The sequence below is a fragment of the Camelina sativa genome, chromosome 1, assembly GCF_030686135.1.
Source record: "Camelina sativa cultivar CO46 ecotype springtype chromosome 1, ASM3068613v1".
Taxonomy (NCBI): Eukaryota; Viridiplantae; Streptophyta; class Magnoliopsida; order Brassicales; family Brassicaceae; genus Camelina; species Camelina sativa.
In genome coordinates this window covers 3,122,698-3,137,508 of record NC_141880.1, presented here as the reverse complement: position 1 = coordinate 3,137,508, position 14,811 = coordinate 3,122,698, and the positions used below count along the sequence as shown (strand labels likewise).

The 14,811-nt window shown below is 37.4% G+C and overlaps 2 protein-coding genes across 2 annotated transcripts; one reads left to right on the top strand and one right to left on the bottom strand.

Moving 5' to 3' along the window:
• Positions 1-17: 17 nt before the first annotated feature.
• LOC104742840 (glycosyltransferase-like KOBITO 1) lies at positions 18-3,804 on the bottom strand. The gene is made up of 11 exons (XM_010463934.3): positions 3,033-3,804; positions 2,641-2,790; positions 2,475-2,527; positions 2,204-2,312; positions 1,976-2,110; positions 1,810-1,854; positions 1,495-1,682; positions 1,140-1,281; positions 985-1,031; positions 734-821; positions 18-615 (listed from the first exon to the last, which is right to left on the bottom strand). Exons 1-11 carry the CDS (start codon positions 3,420-3,422, stop codon positions 358-360), a joined length of 1,605 nt encoding a protein of 534 aa, XP_010462236.1. The 5' UTR covers positions 3,423-3,804; the 3' UTR covers positions 18-357.
• A 1,798-nt stretch (positions 3,805-5,602) lies between these two features.
• LOC104742627 (clathrin heavy chain 2) lies at positions 5,603-14,720 on the top strand. The gene is made up of 30 exons (XM_087451127.1): positions 5,603-5,954; positions 6,361-6,565; positions 6,881-6,969; positions 7,084-7,162; positions 7,241-7,368; positions 7,470-7,568; positions 7,651-7,759; positions 7,867-7,946; positions 8,028-8,255; positions 8,342-8,407; positions 8,526-8,642; positions 8,747-8,944; positions 9,021-9,137; positions 9,234-9,293; positions 9,459-9,545; positions 9,649-9,732; positions 9,811-9,945; positions 10,036-10,098; positions 10,178-10,282; positions 10,360-10,472; positions 10,566-10,818; positions 10,901-11,037; positions 11,117-11,395; positions 11,481-12,483; positions 12,618-13,103; positions 13,186-13,356; positions 13,461-13,646; positions 13,763-13,885; positions 13,998-14,108; positions 14,209-14,720. Exons 1-30 carry the CDS (start codon positions 5,910-5,912, stop codon positions 14,362-14,364), a joined length of 5,112 nt encoding a protein of 1,703 aa, XP_087307253.1. The 5' UTR covers positions 5,603-5,909; the 3' UTR covers positions 14,365-14,720.
• The last annotated feature ends 91 nt before the right edge of the window (positions 14,721-14,811 follow it).

Genomic DNA, 14,811 nt, shown 5'->3' with positions numbered 1-14,811 from the left:
TATGTTTGGTATCAATCTTGCCCATAACACTCGTGTTGTTATATGATGTAAGTAGAAAAAGATGAGTATAATAAGCCTGGCGCTTTGAAGTTCTGTACATGGTAATAAACTTACATAGAAATAACAATGGCAAGAGAAATATTCTGCAAACTTATCTATCATAAGTTGCAGGAGAGTAAAATGAGATAATAGGACCCTATGTCTCTCAAGATGATCGTAAGAATCACACAAACCCGCTTTCTTGACTCTTCTTTGTCCCAATCCCTTCACTTGGCTTCCTAAAGCTACACAGCACTCATATTGCACCCAGTATCGATATCAGTAAAAGCGAATACATCAGCTCGGTACTAAAACCTGCTATTCCTCTGTGAAAAATTTAGCGTGTTCCATCCCAGGTGGCGATAAAGGAGGGACTGCTGATTCAGCCCCAAGAAGGTGCCTTGCAGAGATGCCTTCAGACTTGTTTTCCTTTGCTGGAAGGGACTCAGATGCAGTAGACCTGGATGAGTTGCTTTTGTGCATTGATGATAAGAACTTTTTCTTTGAAAGATTTGTGGAAACTGATGAGACAACCGAGCTGAAGACACCAGATTCTTTTAAAGCTTGTATAACAACCTGCATTTTACCACCACCGTAATAAAGGTTTACAATTGACTTGCTAGAACCTAGAACCTAGAACTCAGACACTTGTGTTTGGAAAATTGGTATAATGAATTGTAGGGTATATACTTACCATTGGTGAATAAATGCGAGTCAGAATACCCTTCCTAAGGAGTTTTGTCTTCACCTCTTTGTCTCCCCATACAACGTGTTCACGGTACCTAAACAGGATACATTATTTTTGTATCAAGACCAGATAATTTGTAAAGAGTGTCAAGACCAGATATTGCCTCAAAACCTTTCTAACTTGTTTAAAGAATGTCAAAAGTTTTCAATCGCACAAGTACCCAAGAAAGAATGCAATTCTTCAGGTGAGGCTCTTACCAGCTTAACATTTCTTCTTCAGTTGCTGTTGACGCAATAATAAATGCCTACAATGTTCATTATCCAGACGGCATCATTAAATAGTAAAAAAGAACTGAAATATAGATATTTATTATGACTAAGGATATTTAGAGATTTTAAGAAAAGATGCTCACAGATCTATCAAAGTCCAACATAAAGCATCTTTTCACATCTTCTTTTGTAGGCTTGCAGCCACATCGATCACGCCTGGATGTTAAGTCAGAAAATTTTGCATATGTGTAGTGTAGGACAGCAGCCTCCTCCAATTTGATCTCACTAACAAAAATTATCAGGTTAATATATACAGAAAACGATTTGGCTTCATAGACAGGAAAATTAACTAAGCTGATAACCGTAGCTACACTCCACTGCTAAATCCCTTAAGCTAGTTGCACGTTTCTATAGTAGACAGCAGACTAACAAGAAAGTCTTATCATGTTCCTCAATCAATAGAAAAATTCCTTATGTTTCAATCTACAATATACATACTTGGGAGTTTTCATGTAATTATGCCATCTGTGTGCTCCATTTGGACGAAGGTGATCTTGAACCCGAGCAACTGATTTGCCATTACCATAAGTCAAAAAATAGTTTGGGTTATTTCGTGTTGCTTCTTTGTACATTCCGAAATATGTATCTTTTGGAAGATGATCGTAATTCTTCTTGAACATTGACACCTGCTTGCATCAAAAATATCTCAGAAGTGATACTAACATAACAAGCAAAAAAATGAAACTGTTGACACTACAATACTTTAGTTTAATCTACGCTCTTAGGTAAAAAGAGTTAAAAACTGAGTTATACCTCTGTAAAAGGATCCTTGATATCATCTCGTTCTACGCTGCTTTCCTAAAGACAAAATCCAAAACAGTCATGCAGAGCCAGGCCCAGATCATATAAGGAAGTCTACACTCACAACACTAGCTGAAAATAAGCGATACAAGAAATGTGAATCAGATGTCAAACTCACATAATTTGGAAATATAACCATGTCTACATTTGGAGGAACATCAAGCAGCAACCGTCTCAATGAGTACTCACGAGCACCTGCTGGGTATATTAGCTCATCTGTGTCAAGATGAAGTATCCAATCCATACTCGCATCCTGATATGTAGTTAGAACAATTAGTCATTGAATATTACATGAGACATGAACAAAAGCCAACTAAATACCCTTGCCATGAATAAAATTGCTTACCCTTGCCATGACAATAGCCATTTCCATGTTGAGAGATTGTTTGACAAATAACTCATAATTGCAGGGCTTATAAAAGAAAGACGACAGCCACGTCTCATTCCAAATCCGGCTGATGAAGCAAAGCAAAAAAAAAGGATGAAAGTGAAATGATCAGTAGCAGAAATCACAATATAATGCTACAAGTCCCAGAACATTCAAAGACAGAACATGTACTTAGTGCCTCCCAGAGCTCAAGATATTCAGCAAATATGCAATGGCATAGTTTACTAACCTCTTTGCCTGCTTCTCCTCAAGTTCCTTCGTTCTGTATATTACTTTAACCCCCTGAAAGAGACATCGGACTACATTAAGTCGACTTATGCCTACAGGACTAACGTGCTAGGAGCTATACAGCTAAAAGTAAGTAATGGAACCGAAGATAGGGTAGTTCAACTCACGGGAATAGACTCCAGCACTTTTGAAATACTTGGAGTAGCAGCTTTCCCTTCTACGAAAAGGAAAAATGTAGAGACGCCAAGAACCTTATGGTAGAACATCCATGGTAGAATCTGATCCAATCCAGCTGATGTGCTAGTCGTAATACATATCTGTAACAATAACAATGTCAGAATCATATATACATTGGGAACAAAAAGGTAAGGAGGTATTTTACAAAGACAGATCTGATCAAAAAGAAAATAACTTTCGTCCTGGAGCATTTTACAGGCTATATAAACAAACGATGAGTCAATGCTCCAGATTAGACATTGGAGTAAGATTTAAGAGAAGACAATAGAATCCAGATCGATCCAAAAAAAAAAAACTCTAAAGCAGTTGGATTTGAGATAACCTTAGGCTTTAAGCTAGTATCAACACCAAACTTCCAATCAGCATAGTAAGGGAAGGAAGGAGAAGAGCTGCGAGCTAGATTGGAGCAGTCGGAGGAAGACTGGTGAGCCTTCGGGGAGACAGATGAAACAGTCTCCATGCCGGGAAAGACCTCGTGATTGAGATCGGAGCCGCCAGGAACAGACGAAGCGGAACGAACAGAAGCAGAGGCAGGATCGGCTAAACCACCGCCTCGCCATTGGAGGATAAAGGCGAGACAAGCAAGGGAAACTGGAAGTAATGTAAGAAGAAGGAGGAGCCTAGAGACGAAAGAGTGGTTTGATGAAGAAGATGATGATGATGATGATGAAGATGAAATCAGTGGAGCTCTATGATGGTGAGTCGATTTCATGGTGTAGTATAGTAGCTCCTCCAATTTGAAACAGAAAAAAAAAAAAAAGTTTAGGAGGAAGAAGACGACTCAACTCTGAGATCTTTCTTCTTCTTCTTCTTCTTCTTCTTCTTTTGGTTTTGTTTTTTTTGGTTTTTTGTACTTTGGTTTGGTTGTCACTGATTCTGAGATCTAATCGATAAATTGAATTTGAACCCTATTACTGTATCTCATCATCAAATCAAAAAATCTCCTTTATTATAGTATTAAATAATAAAATAAAAAATTGGGAGATCTTCTTCTATTCTTGCTTATTTTATGTTTTATTTATTTATTTTGAAACAAAACTTTTTTTTGGTTTATGTAGCTTAACAATTAAGAGAACACCATTTAAAACATTTACACGTTTCATCTCATTTACGAGGCTTATTATATATTATGCACTTCCTTAAATAAAATTCGTCTTTTCTAATGATTTCATTTGTTGTAAATTTTGATTGGGTTGATTATTGGGCTTCTGCTGTTGGTGTAATTGGGCTCGGATCACTTTGTACTCTTTTCAAAATCAATGAACTAGTTCTACAATACAAAATCACACTGTATTTAATTTGTTGGTGATCTCAAAATTTTATTTTATTTATATATGCTATCAGAGTTAGTTTTTCCAAATGTTGCAATTTGTAAGTCTGATATTTTTTTCCTAAGTTTTAAAGATCATTTTAGCTCCACTTGATTTATTAATCTAATTAAGAATGCGTTAACATGCATATTTTACTACAATAGGGAGTGTAAGGATATAGATTCATTAATTAGGGACTACATTAGTAATTTATACATAGTTTAACCTTAGACTCCCTAGTGTACATGAATGTCTATATATATAATATTCAGAGAACTATAATATTCAGAGAAGAGAGAGCTCTAGTTTTTCAACATGAAGAAAATGATTCCGATGAATATGATGAAGAAGAAAACCAGTGGTTAGAATCATTTTTAAATCATTTTGTTTTCTTGATCGTCGTTTCAACCCTTCTAACTCTCTTTCCCCTTCAGCTTCAGGTACCACCGCATACGACTACATACAAGGTTCGGATCATCGACGCGTTTGGTCGGCGTGTCGGAGTCCATTCTGCTTTCTACCGCGTGTGGATATGGCCACAGCATCGGTGTCCTATGTCGTCGTTGGCCAAGACAACCAGCTGGGTCTTGTCCATGACTAGCTATCCCGAATTTCATGAGAGTGAGAGTGAGACGTTTACTTTCCACCACCAAGCTCCTATCTCCACGTTTATGCTTTCGCTTGAGGTGCTGCCGGCGCCCCCAGAGCTTGCTCCCCTTGTGGATCCGCTGCCTACTAACCTGAAATATATATATATATATATGAACTATCTTTTATATTTCTTCAATTTTTAAAATTTTTAATTTTTTATAATTTACAAATATGTAAAATAATGTTTTTGTATAACACATGACAAAATATTTAATTGTTAAAATTGACACATGTCGCAATCACATAAATTACAAACTTTGGAAACTAAAATTTATATGATAACATTATATTGAATATGTTCTCAAATCATTCACCGATTGAAAAACTTAAGAAAATTACATTAATTTGTGATAATGATTATCTTATTTTCTTATATTATGTTAATAACTAATTTTGACACTTTTTTTTTCAGCATAAATAATTTCAACACATTAAACTCTTTTATACTTTAATCACTTTTCTGTATAAATTTCTTTTTACTATATGATTATAATAAATAATAATTGCAATTAAATTGCAAATATTTTTCTTATTAATTTCACATATTTTCCTTATTAATTTCACATATTTTCCTATTGAAATTAGTAATTTAATATATAACTTTCCTATTAAAAGTAGTGATATAATAGATTATTTTTGGTTTTATATATTTTTTAAAAATATTAATTCTAATCTTTTTATTTTTAAGATTTTTAATATTTCTAATAATTATTAAATAATTTTTTTTTTCACACATGTCAAAATATAATCGATATACTTAGACATATGTCACGAACTATATGAATTACTAACTTTCAAAACTAAGGTTTATATAATAAGATGACCTTCCTAAATTAGAATTCGTTTTTTCTAATAATTTTAGACAATAATCATATTATGATTATTAGTATCGTGGATTTTAAAAACGTAGACGCGTGAAGCCCATTAAGGTACAATCCAGGCCGGGCCTGGTTATAGATGTAAGATCGGATAGCTTCTCGTTATTTCTTACAATGTAAGTCTTACTACACCTATATATTTGTTTTTATTACTAGACCATTTTTTTTTCTCTCCCCTTTCTCCTACTCTCGTTCACTTGCCTTCAGATCTGACTGGCAGCGAGCGATTTTATTTTCTCCTCCGGTCTCTCCCTCTCTCTCGTCTACGTTCCCTCTCCTCGCCGTTGGTGCTTCCTTCTCGGCTGTGGATCTGATTATATCTAACCTCGGATTTTCTCTTACCGCGATCAGTGGTCAAACATGGCTGCGGCCAACGCCCCTATCACGATGAAGGAGGTCCTGACGGTGAGTTCTCTTTCCTTTATCACTCTTAAATATATGTGTATCTCATTGGATCGAGCGTGGTTTTGTTCGATTTAGATGTTTCCGTAGCTTTACCCTCTCATCTCTAATAATTAAGCTCTGCTGAAACTGTTGTTTTATTGATTCCAGCTTCCTATTGTTCTGAATTCTGATGGATCGTTGTTTTACCTTCTATTATTTTATTTTTAAACCCGATTGCTGGTTCGGGGAATGCATGTTTCTGATTCAATTTCTCTAAATATGTTCAGATCTGTGTTACAATCCCGAATTTTTATGTTGTTGTGTAGTGTGCAATGTGCTTATATACTCGGATCTCATTACTATGTATATGGAACAATGTGACACAACGCTTCATTTTTGATTTTTTTTTTTTTTTTTTGATTTGCAGCTTCCGAGCGTCGGGATCAATCAGCAATTCATCACGTTTACCAATGTTACTATGGAGTCCGACAAGTATATCTGTGTACGAGAGACGGCACCACAAAACAGTGTTGTAATCATAGATATGAATATGCCGATGCAGCCTTTAAGAAGGCCTATTACTGCAGATTCTGCTCTTATGAATCCAAACTCGAGGATCCTTGCCTTAAAAGGTATTTTAATTGTTTCCTTCTATTGAAAAAATCGCTGTTCCGTGATTATAGTCATGACACCCATTCGAGTTTGCCTTTCAAGTGTTACTTAGAGCCAACATTGCTTCTTCGTCTTGTTAGCGACATATGTTATCTATTTCGGTTATCTGTTAATTTTCCTTGCTCTCAACTTTGTATTCATGCCTTCATATTGGATCGTATCTTAAAACCACATGATTAGAATAGAAATCTTGTTTGTTGGATGTTTCCGTATATTGGATATTACTTTTTTCTTCCTTACTTTGTCGTTCACTTTTCTGTTTAATTTTTCTACAGCTCAAGTTCCAGGAACTACTCAGGATCATCTACAGATATTTAACATCGAAGCAAAAGCAAAGTTGAAATCGCATCAGATGCCTGAGCAGGTGAGTGTTGATGCAAAGATATTGTAACCCACTATCTTTGCTGTTGCACTTCATGTACTCTCATTTTCCCGTCAATTTTTTCTTTTTGAATATTTATCTTTCATGTTTTTACAGGTTGTCTTTTGGAAATGGATTACACCAAAGATGTTGGGGCTGGTCACACAGACTTCCGTTTATCATTGGTCAATTGAAGGTTGTCTATCTTTCAGCATACTGTTAAAATTTTCATATCATGTGTTTCTGTTACTAATTTTGTTTCGATGTTTTCTAGGTGATACTGAGCCAGTTAAGATGTTTGATAGAACGGCAAATTTAGCCAACAATCAAATTATAAACTATAAGTGCTCTCCTAATGAGAAGTGGTTGGTTTTAATTGGAATTGCTCCTGGCTCTCCTGAGGTAGGTTTACTGTGCCATATATTAGGTTAAATAAGGACATCAAAATTACAGTCATGTTGCAAATTCCTGACTGATCTTGTCTTTATTATCATATTCTGTAGAGACAACAATTAGTAAAAGGAAATATGCAGCTTTTCTCCGTGGATCAACAGCGGAGCCAGGCCCTTGAGGCACATGCTGCGTCATTTGCGCAGTTTAAGGTAACTACTTGTTTTTTTTGGCGAGTTCGTTCTGTGGTCTAATCTTGAACTGTAGTTTGACTTGCAACATTATTAATATTAGGTCCCTGGGAATGAGAATCCTTCTATTCTTATATCCTTTGCAAGCAAGAGTTTTAATGCTGGGCAGATAACATCAAAGTTGCATGTCATTGAACTTGGTGCCCAACCCGGTTAGCTTCCTCTACACAAAACTATATTTTCCCAGTTATTTAGTGTATTTTGTAACATTTTTATTTGGCGTTCATCTGATCTTTAAAGGTTGGCGTTTATTTTCCAGGAAAACCATCATTTACAAAAAAGCAAGCTGATCTCTTTTTTCCCCCTGATTTTGCTGATGATTTTCCTGTTGCCATGCAGGTTTGTTGTTGCTTGATATCAGTTATATTTGTAAGTTGTTAGTGAAAATTTCTTGGCACTAATTTCTCCTTTTCCTGACAGGTCTCTCACAAATTTAACTTGATATATGTTATCACCAAGCTTGGCCTGTTGTTTGTATACGATCTAGAGACTGCTTCTGCTATCTACAGAAATCGGATTAGTCCCGACCCAATTTTCTTGACTTCTGAAGCTTCCTCAGTTGGGGGTTTCTATGCCATTAATAGGCGAGGACAAGTTCTTTTGGCTACAGTAAACGAGGCTACCATTATACCTTTTATTAGTGGTCAAGTATGTTAATCTTTTATGCTGTTTTCCCATTACAAGCTACCCATATCATCATGCCATGCTAAGAAATCTATAATTTTGTATCGCAGTTGAACAATTTGGAACTTGCTGTCAATCTTGCTAAACGAGGGAACCTCCCAGGTGCAGAAAATCTGGTATGCGTATTTTTATATGGATCTGTTGTCTTGGTGATTACTTGAAAAATAGCAGGCTGAAGAAAAAGAATGTCATTTGGTAATGTGAAATTTCTCATATTCAGTTTGGATGTTGTAGGTTGTCCAGCGGTTCCAAGAGTTGTTCGCTCAAACAAAGTACAAGGAGGCTGCTGAGCTTGCTGCTGAATCTCCTCAAGGAATTCTAAGGACACCTGATACAGTGGCCAAATTTCAGGTATCAGTTCCATATCTACGCACCTATGTGTGAACATTTATATTTATTATTAAATGTAGGTAATATTAACTCGAAATGACAACGTCGCACTAATAATTTTGCAGAGTGTTCCTGTACAAGCTGGACAAACTCCTCCACTGTTACAATATTTTGGGACTCTTTTGACTAGAGGGAAGCTCAATTCATATGAGTCGCTGGAACTATCTCGGCTTGTTGTGAACCAAAACAAAAAGAACCTCCTGGAAAACTGGTTGGCAGAGGATAAGCTAGAATGCAGTGAAGAACTTGGAGACCTTGTCAAGGTAATATTGAAATGGAGAATCTTTCCTTTAAATTGTGTTATATATCTCCTATTGTAACGATACCTTCTTATTCCAGACTGTGGATAATGATCTTGCTCTGAAAATATACATCAAAGCTCGGGCGACTCCAAAAGTTGTAGCAGCTTTTGCAGAAAGACGGGAGTTTGACAAAATACTGATTTACTCAAAGCAGGTAAGCAACAAGATCTGTAGTTTAGCCTCTTCTGCTATGGTTAGCCTGAAGTTTATTGTGCTCATGAAGTACCATTGTTTCATGTTGTGACTTCAGGTTGGGTACACACCTGATTACCTGTTTCTTCTGCAAACCATACTCCGTACAGATCCTCAGGTTAGTGTGGTGCACTCTTGATACTTTCAACATATTAAACTATGAAAGGTCGTAGTTTACTGGATATTTGTTGGGTAACATTAAATAATTTTGACCTGACGTTATATAGAATGAAAAAAGATTTGCATGTATTAGTATTAATAGTCTTTTAATTGGTATTTGCAGGGAGCGGTAAATTTTGCATTAATGATGTCTCAAATGGAAGGAGGTTGTCCAGTTGACTACAACACCATCACTGATCTTTTTCTTCAGGTAGGTGAACAAGTATTGTATGCACTAATATTACTTGTTATGCTCCTGTATACAGAACTGTATACAGTAGATGCAACGTGTGCTAATATATCTGTTTTTTCAGAGAAATCTGATCCGAGAAGCAACTGCTTTCCTTCTGGATGTGCTGAAGCCAAATTTACCTGAGCATGCGTTTCTGCAAACTAAGGTTGAAAATTGTTGCCATTTTGTATCTTTCCGTCTTTTCTTGATTCACCTTCTTTCCTTAAATCATTTGTCAACACAGGTTCTGGAGATCAATTTGGTAACCTTTCCTAATGTGGCTGATGCGATATTAGCAAATGGAATGTTCAGCCACTATGACCGGCCTCGTGTTGCCCAACTTTGTGAAAAGGCTGGGCTTTATATCCAATCCTTGAAGGTTGGTGCTCGTTTTTCACCTTTTTTTCAAGGCCAAAATAGATGTATTATCTTTTCATATTTTAACTTCTTTTCCTTTTGATTTGTGCAGCATTACTCAGAGTTACCTGATATAAAACGTGTAATTGTGAACACACATGCTATCGAGCCACAGGTAGTGCCTCTGAAATATATTTTGGTTGCTAAACTCCTAGATGGTCAAGTTGTTGCATAATACTCTGCTTAATATGCAGGCTCTTGTTGAGTTTTTTGGCACTCTTTCTAGCGATTGGGCTATGGAGTGCATGAAGGATCTGTTGCTGGTCAACCTGAGAGGCAATCTGCAGATAATCGTTCAGGCAAGTGGTGTGTGATTCTGTATGATATGATGAATCTTATTTTTTATTCTGACACTAACGAGTCCATGCAATTGCAGGCTTGCAAGGAGTACTGTGAGCAACTAGGTGTTGATGCATGTATTAAGCTCTTTGAGCAGTTCAAGTCATACGAAGGGCTATACTTTTTCCTAGGTTCATATTTGAGTATGAGGTGATTTATATAAAATCTGGTCTCGTTCCTGTAAACAAGCATGATTCTTGTATTTATATGCTCATGTTGACAATATTTTCTCTCTGTGTTTAGTGAGGATCCGGAGATTCACTTCAAGTACATTGAAGCTGCTGCTAAGACTGGTCAAATAAAGGAGGTTGAGCGTGTAACTAGAGAATCTAACTTCTATGATGCTGAAAAGACGAAAAACTTTTTGATGGAAGCTAAGCTGCCTGATGCACGACCTTTGATAAATGTCTGCGACCGTTTCGGCTTTGTGCCTGATCTTACTCATTACCTCTACACAAACAACATGCTTCGTTACATTGAAGGTTACGTACAAAAGGTATAACGTTTCTTGGCACTATTTTTATGCGTTGGAGCTCAGTTTTTAAATAAAATATTTATATGTCTGATTCCGTGTAAAGGTGAACCCTGCGAATGCTCCCTTAGTTGTGGGACAGTTGCTTGATGATGAATGCCCTGAAGATTTTATAAAAGGCCTTATTCTTTCTGTTCGCTCGTTGCTTCCTGTTGAACCACTTGTGGAGGAATGCGAGAAGAGGTGAATCCTTTTGGTCATTCTGGTGTCCGTTCATACATCTGTTTGTTTAGGAAACTCTAATATGTTTCTGCTTTTTCAGAAATCGACTTCGTCTCCTCACTCAGTTCTTGGAGCATCTAGTTAGTGAGGGAAGCCAAGACGTGCATGTCCATAATGCCTTGGGTAAAATTATCATAGACAGTAACAACAACCCTGAGCATTTCCTGACCACCAACCCTTACTACGACTCTAAGGTGGTGGGTAAATACTGTGAGAAACGTGATCCTACCTTGGCGGTTGTGGCATACAGAAGAGGACAATGTGATGAGGAACTCATCAATGTCACTAACAAAAACTCTTTGTTCAAGTTACAAGCCAGGTATTTTATCATTATTTATGAAAATTCTTACTTTTCAAATACTGGTGTCTCTGTAGATTATTAATACTCGAGTTTCCAATTGTAGGTATGTAGTGGAGAGGATGGATGGTGATCTCTGGGATAAGGTTCTCGAAGAAAACAATGAGTATAGACGACAACTTATTGACCAAGTTGTTTCTACTGCTTTACCTGAAAGCAAGAGCCCGGAGCAAGTTTCTGCAGCTGTTAAAGCATTCATGACTGCTGATTTGCCACACGAGCTTATTGAGCTTCTTGAAAAGATCGTTCTTCAAAATTCTGCCTTCAGTGGGAATTTTAATCTGCAAAATCTGCTTATATTGACTGCTATTAAGGCAGATCCATCTAGAGTTATGGATTACATTAATAGGCTGGACAACTTTGATGGACCTGCTGTTGGAGAAGTCGCAGTTGAAGCCCAATTGTATGAGGAAGCATTTGCTATCTTCAAGAAGTTTAACTTAAATGTTCAGGCTGTCAATGTATTGCTGGATAACGTCAAAAGCATTGAGCGTGCAGTTGAGTTTGCTTTCCGGGTCGAAGAAGATTCTGTTTGGAGCCAAGTAGCTAAGGCGCAACTCAGGGAAGGACTCGTCAGTGATGCAATTGAGTCCTTTATCCGCGCTGATGATGCCACTCATTTCTTGGAGGTCATTCGTGTCTCTGAAGATACTGATGTCTATGATGACTTGGTCAAATACCTTCTGATGGTTAGACAGAAGGTGAAGGAACCCAAGGTTGACAGTGAGCTCATCTATGCATATGCAAAGATAGATAGGTTAGGTGAGATTGAAGAATTCATTCTGATGCCAAACGTTGCTAATCTACAAAATGTTGGTGATCGCCTGTATGATGAAGCTCTCTATGAGGCTGCAAAAATAATCTATGCGTTCATATCAAACTGGGGTAAGTTAGCTGTCACACTTGTGAAGTTGCAACAGTTCCAAGGTGCTGTTGACGCTGCAAGGAAAGCAAACAGTGCAAAGACATGGAAGGAAGTCTGCTTTGCTTGCGTTGATGCAGAGGAGTTCCGGTTGGCCCAAATCTGTGGTCTTAACATTATCATTCAGGTGAATAAATACCTGACTTTAGTTAATACAAAAGTTCCATGTTATGAGTTTTAGATTTCAATCGTGTATGATACCAAGTTCCATGATATACCCCAATGAATCTCATTTATAACTCGGTCTTTTGGTTTATTAAGGTGGATGACTTGGAAGAAGTCAGCGAGTACTACCAGAACAGAGGGTGCTTCAATGAATTAATCTCGCTTATGGAGAGTGGACTTGGGCTGGAACGTGCCCACATGGGTATCTTTACCGAGTTGGGTGTACTCTATGCTAGATATCGCTATGAGAAACTTATGGAACACATCAAGTTATTTTCAACTCGCCTCAATATTCCCAAGCTTATACGGGCCTGTGATGAGCAACAGCACTGGCAGGAACTTACATATCTGTACATTCAATATGATGAGTTTGATAATGCTGCGACCACTGTCATGAACCATTCTCCTGAAGCTTGGGAGCACATGCAGTTTAAAGACATTGTTGCCAAGGTAGCAAATGTTGAATTGTACTACAAGGCTGTGCACTTCTACTTGCAAGAGCATCCTGATATAATCAACGATCTTCTCAACGTGCTTGCGTTGCGGCTAGACCACACTCGTGTTGTTGATATAATGCGGAAGGTTAGAAGCTGACCGATAACTTTTGTTTTTTTCTCCAAAAACAATTAAGCATTACTTAACAGTCAGTTTCTTCTTATCTCAGGCTGGTCACTTAAAACTTATCAAGCCATACATGATTGCAGTTCAGAGCAACAATGTCTCTGCTGTTAATGAGGCTCTGAATGAGATATACGTGGAAGAAGAAGACTATGATAGGTTGCGGGAGTCTATTGATTTACATGACAGCTTTGACCAGATTGGCCTTGCTCAGAAGGTAGAGTTTAAAACCTGCTACACCTTTAATATCTTCTCTCTTTATAAATATAATTAGCGATGGCCTGAGCGATAATATAATCTTCCTGTGAATGATGCGAACAGATCGAGAAGCACGAGCTTGTTGAAATGAGACGTGTGGCTGCATATATCTACAAAAAAGCGGGTAGATGGAAGCAATCAATTGCTTTATCAAAGAAAGACAACATGTACAAAGACTGTATGGAAACTGCTTCACAATCCGGCGAACATGAACTTGCAGAACAACTACTGGTGTATTTCATTGAACAGGTATGATGATGGTTAAGCATTTAGAGATGCTACCGCTAGCCATTTATTTTGCCAAGTAGAACGGAAAGATAATCGGTAAATAATATCCTTTTTTTATGATGTGCTTGATTATACAGGGCAAAAAGGAATGCTTTGCCACATGTCTCTTTGTATGTTATGACTTAATCCGACCAGATGTGGCTCTAGAACTTGCCTGGATCAACAATATGATGGACTTTGCCTTCCCGTATCTCCTCCAGGTGATCTATCTTACCCTCAAATACACTCTTTTAGTTCTCTATTGGATGAGATGGAACCATTATTTGAACGCTATGATGAATTCTTTTAATCGTGTCCTTTTTTTCTTTGTAGTTTATCCGAGAATACTCTGGCAAAGTGGATGAGCTAATAAAGGACAAGATAGAGGCACAAAAAGAAGTTAAGGCCAAAGAGCAGGAAGAGAAGGAGGTCATGTCCCAACAGGTAATAATCACACAGCTACACTCGATCACCCGGACTGTTTCTCTTGACAACTACAGTTTAAAGGAGTATTATGTTTTTTTTTTTTTTTTTTGTTAAACAGAACATGTACGCCCAGCTATTGCCACTTGCTTTACCTGCACCACCGATGCCAGGAATGGGAGGTGGTGGTGGGTATGGTCCGCCACCAACAATGGGTGGTATGCCAGGAATGCCGCCCATGCCAGCATATGGAATGCCACCGATGGGAGGTTACTAAGAACTTATGTTTTAATATCCGCATTTGGAGAGAGTTATCAGAAACGCATAGTCGGCCCAATTTTCTAGGGAGGTGTTCGTCTTAGACAATATCTGACCAGAATTTTGTCTGGGAATAATGTGGATAATAACCCAATTTCGTTGTAATATTCTGTGGTGGTTAGATGAGTCATTTTTTTTTGTGTTGTTGAAAGCCATTGGCATTTATCTTGGGAGGAGAGTGGCTCGTATGAGTTTGTAGTTGTACGTTCTTTCTCCATTTCTTTCCATTTGATTTTCGATTCCTTGAACCGATTGAGAGTTGCACCTTTGTTGTTTGTAGTTAATATGAGATAATTGAATGGACTTGTTAGTACATTTTCATTGTGACAATGCGTCTATGCACACACGATCGCAATTTTTGTGCCAAAAGAAATAAAATAGAAATAAAAATAATAAATAAGAGTTT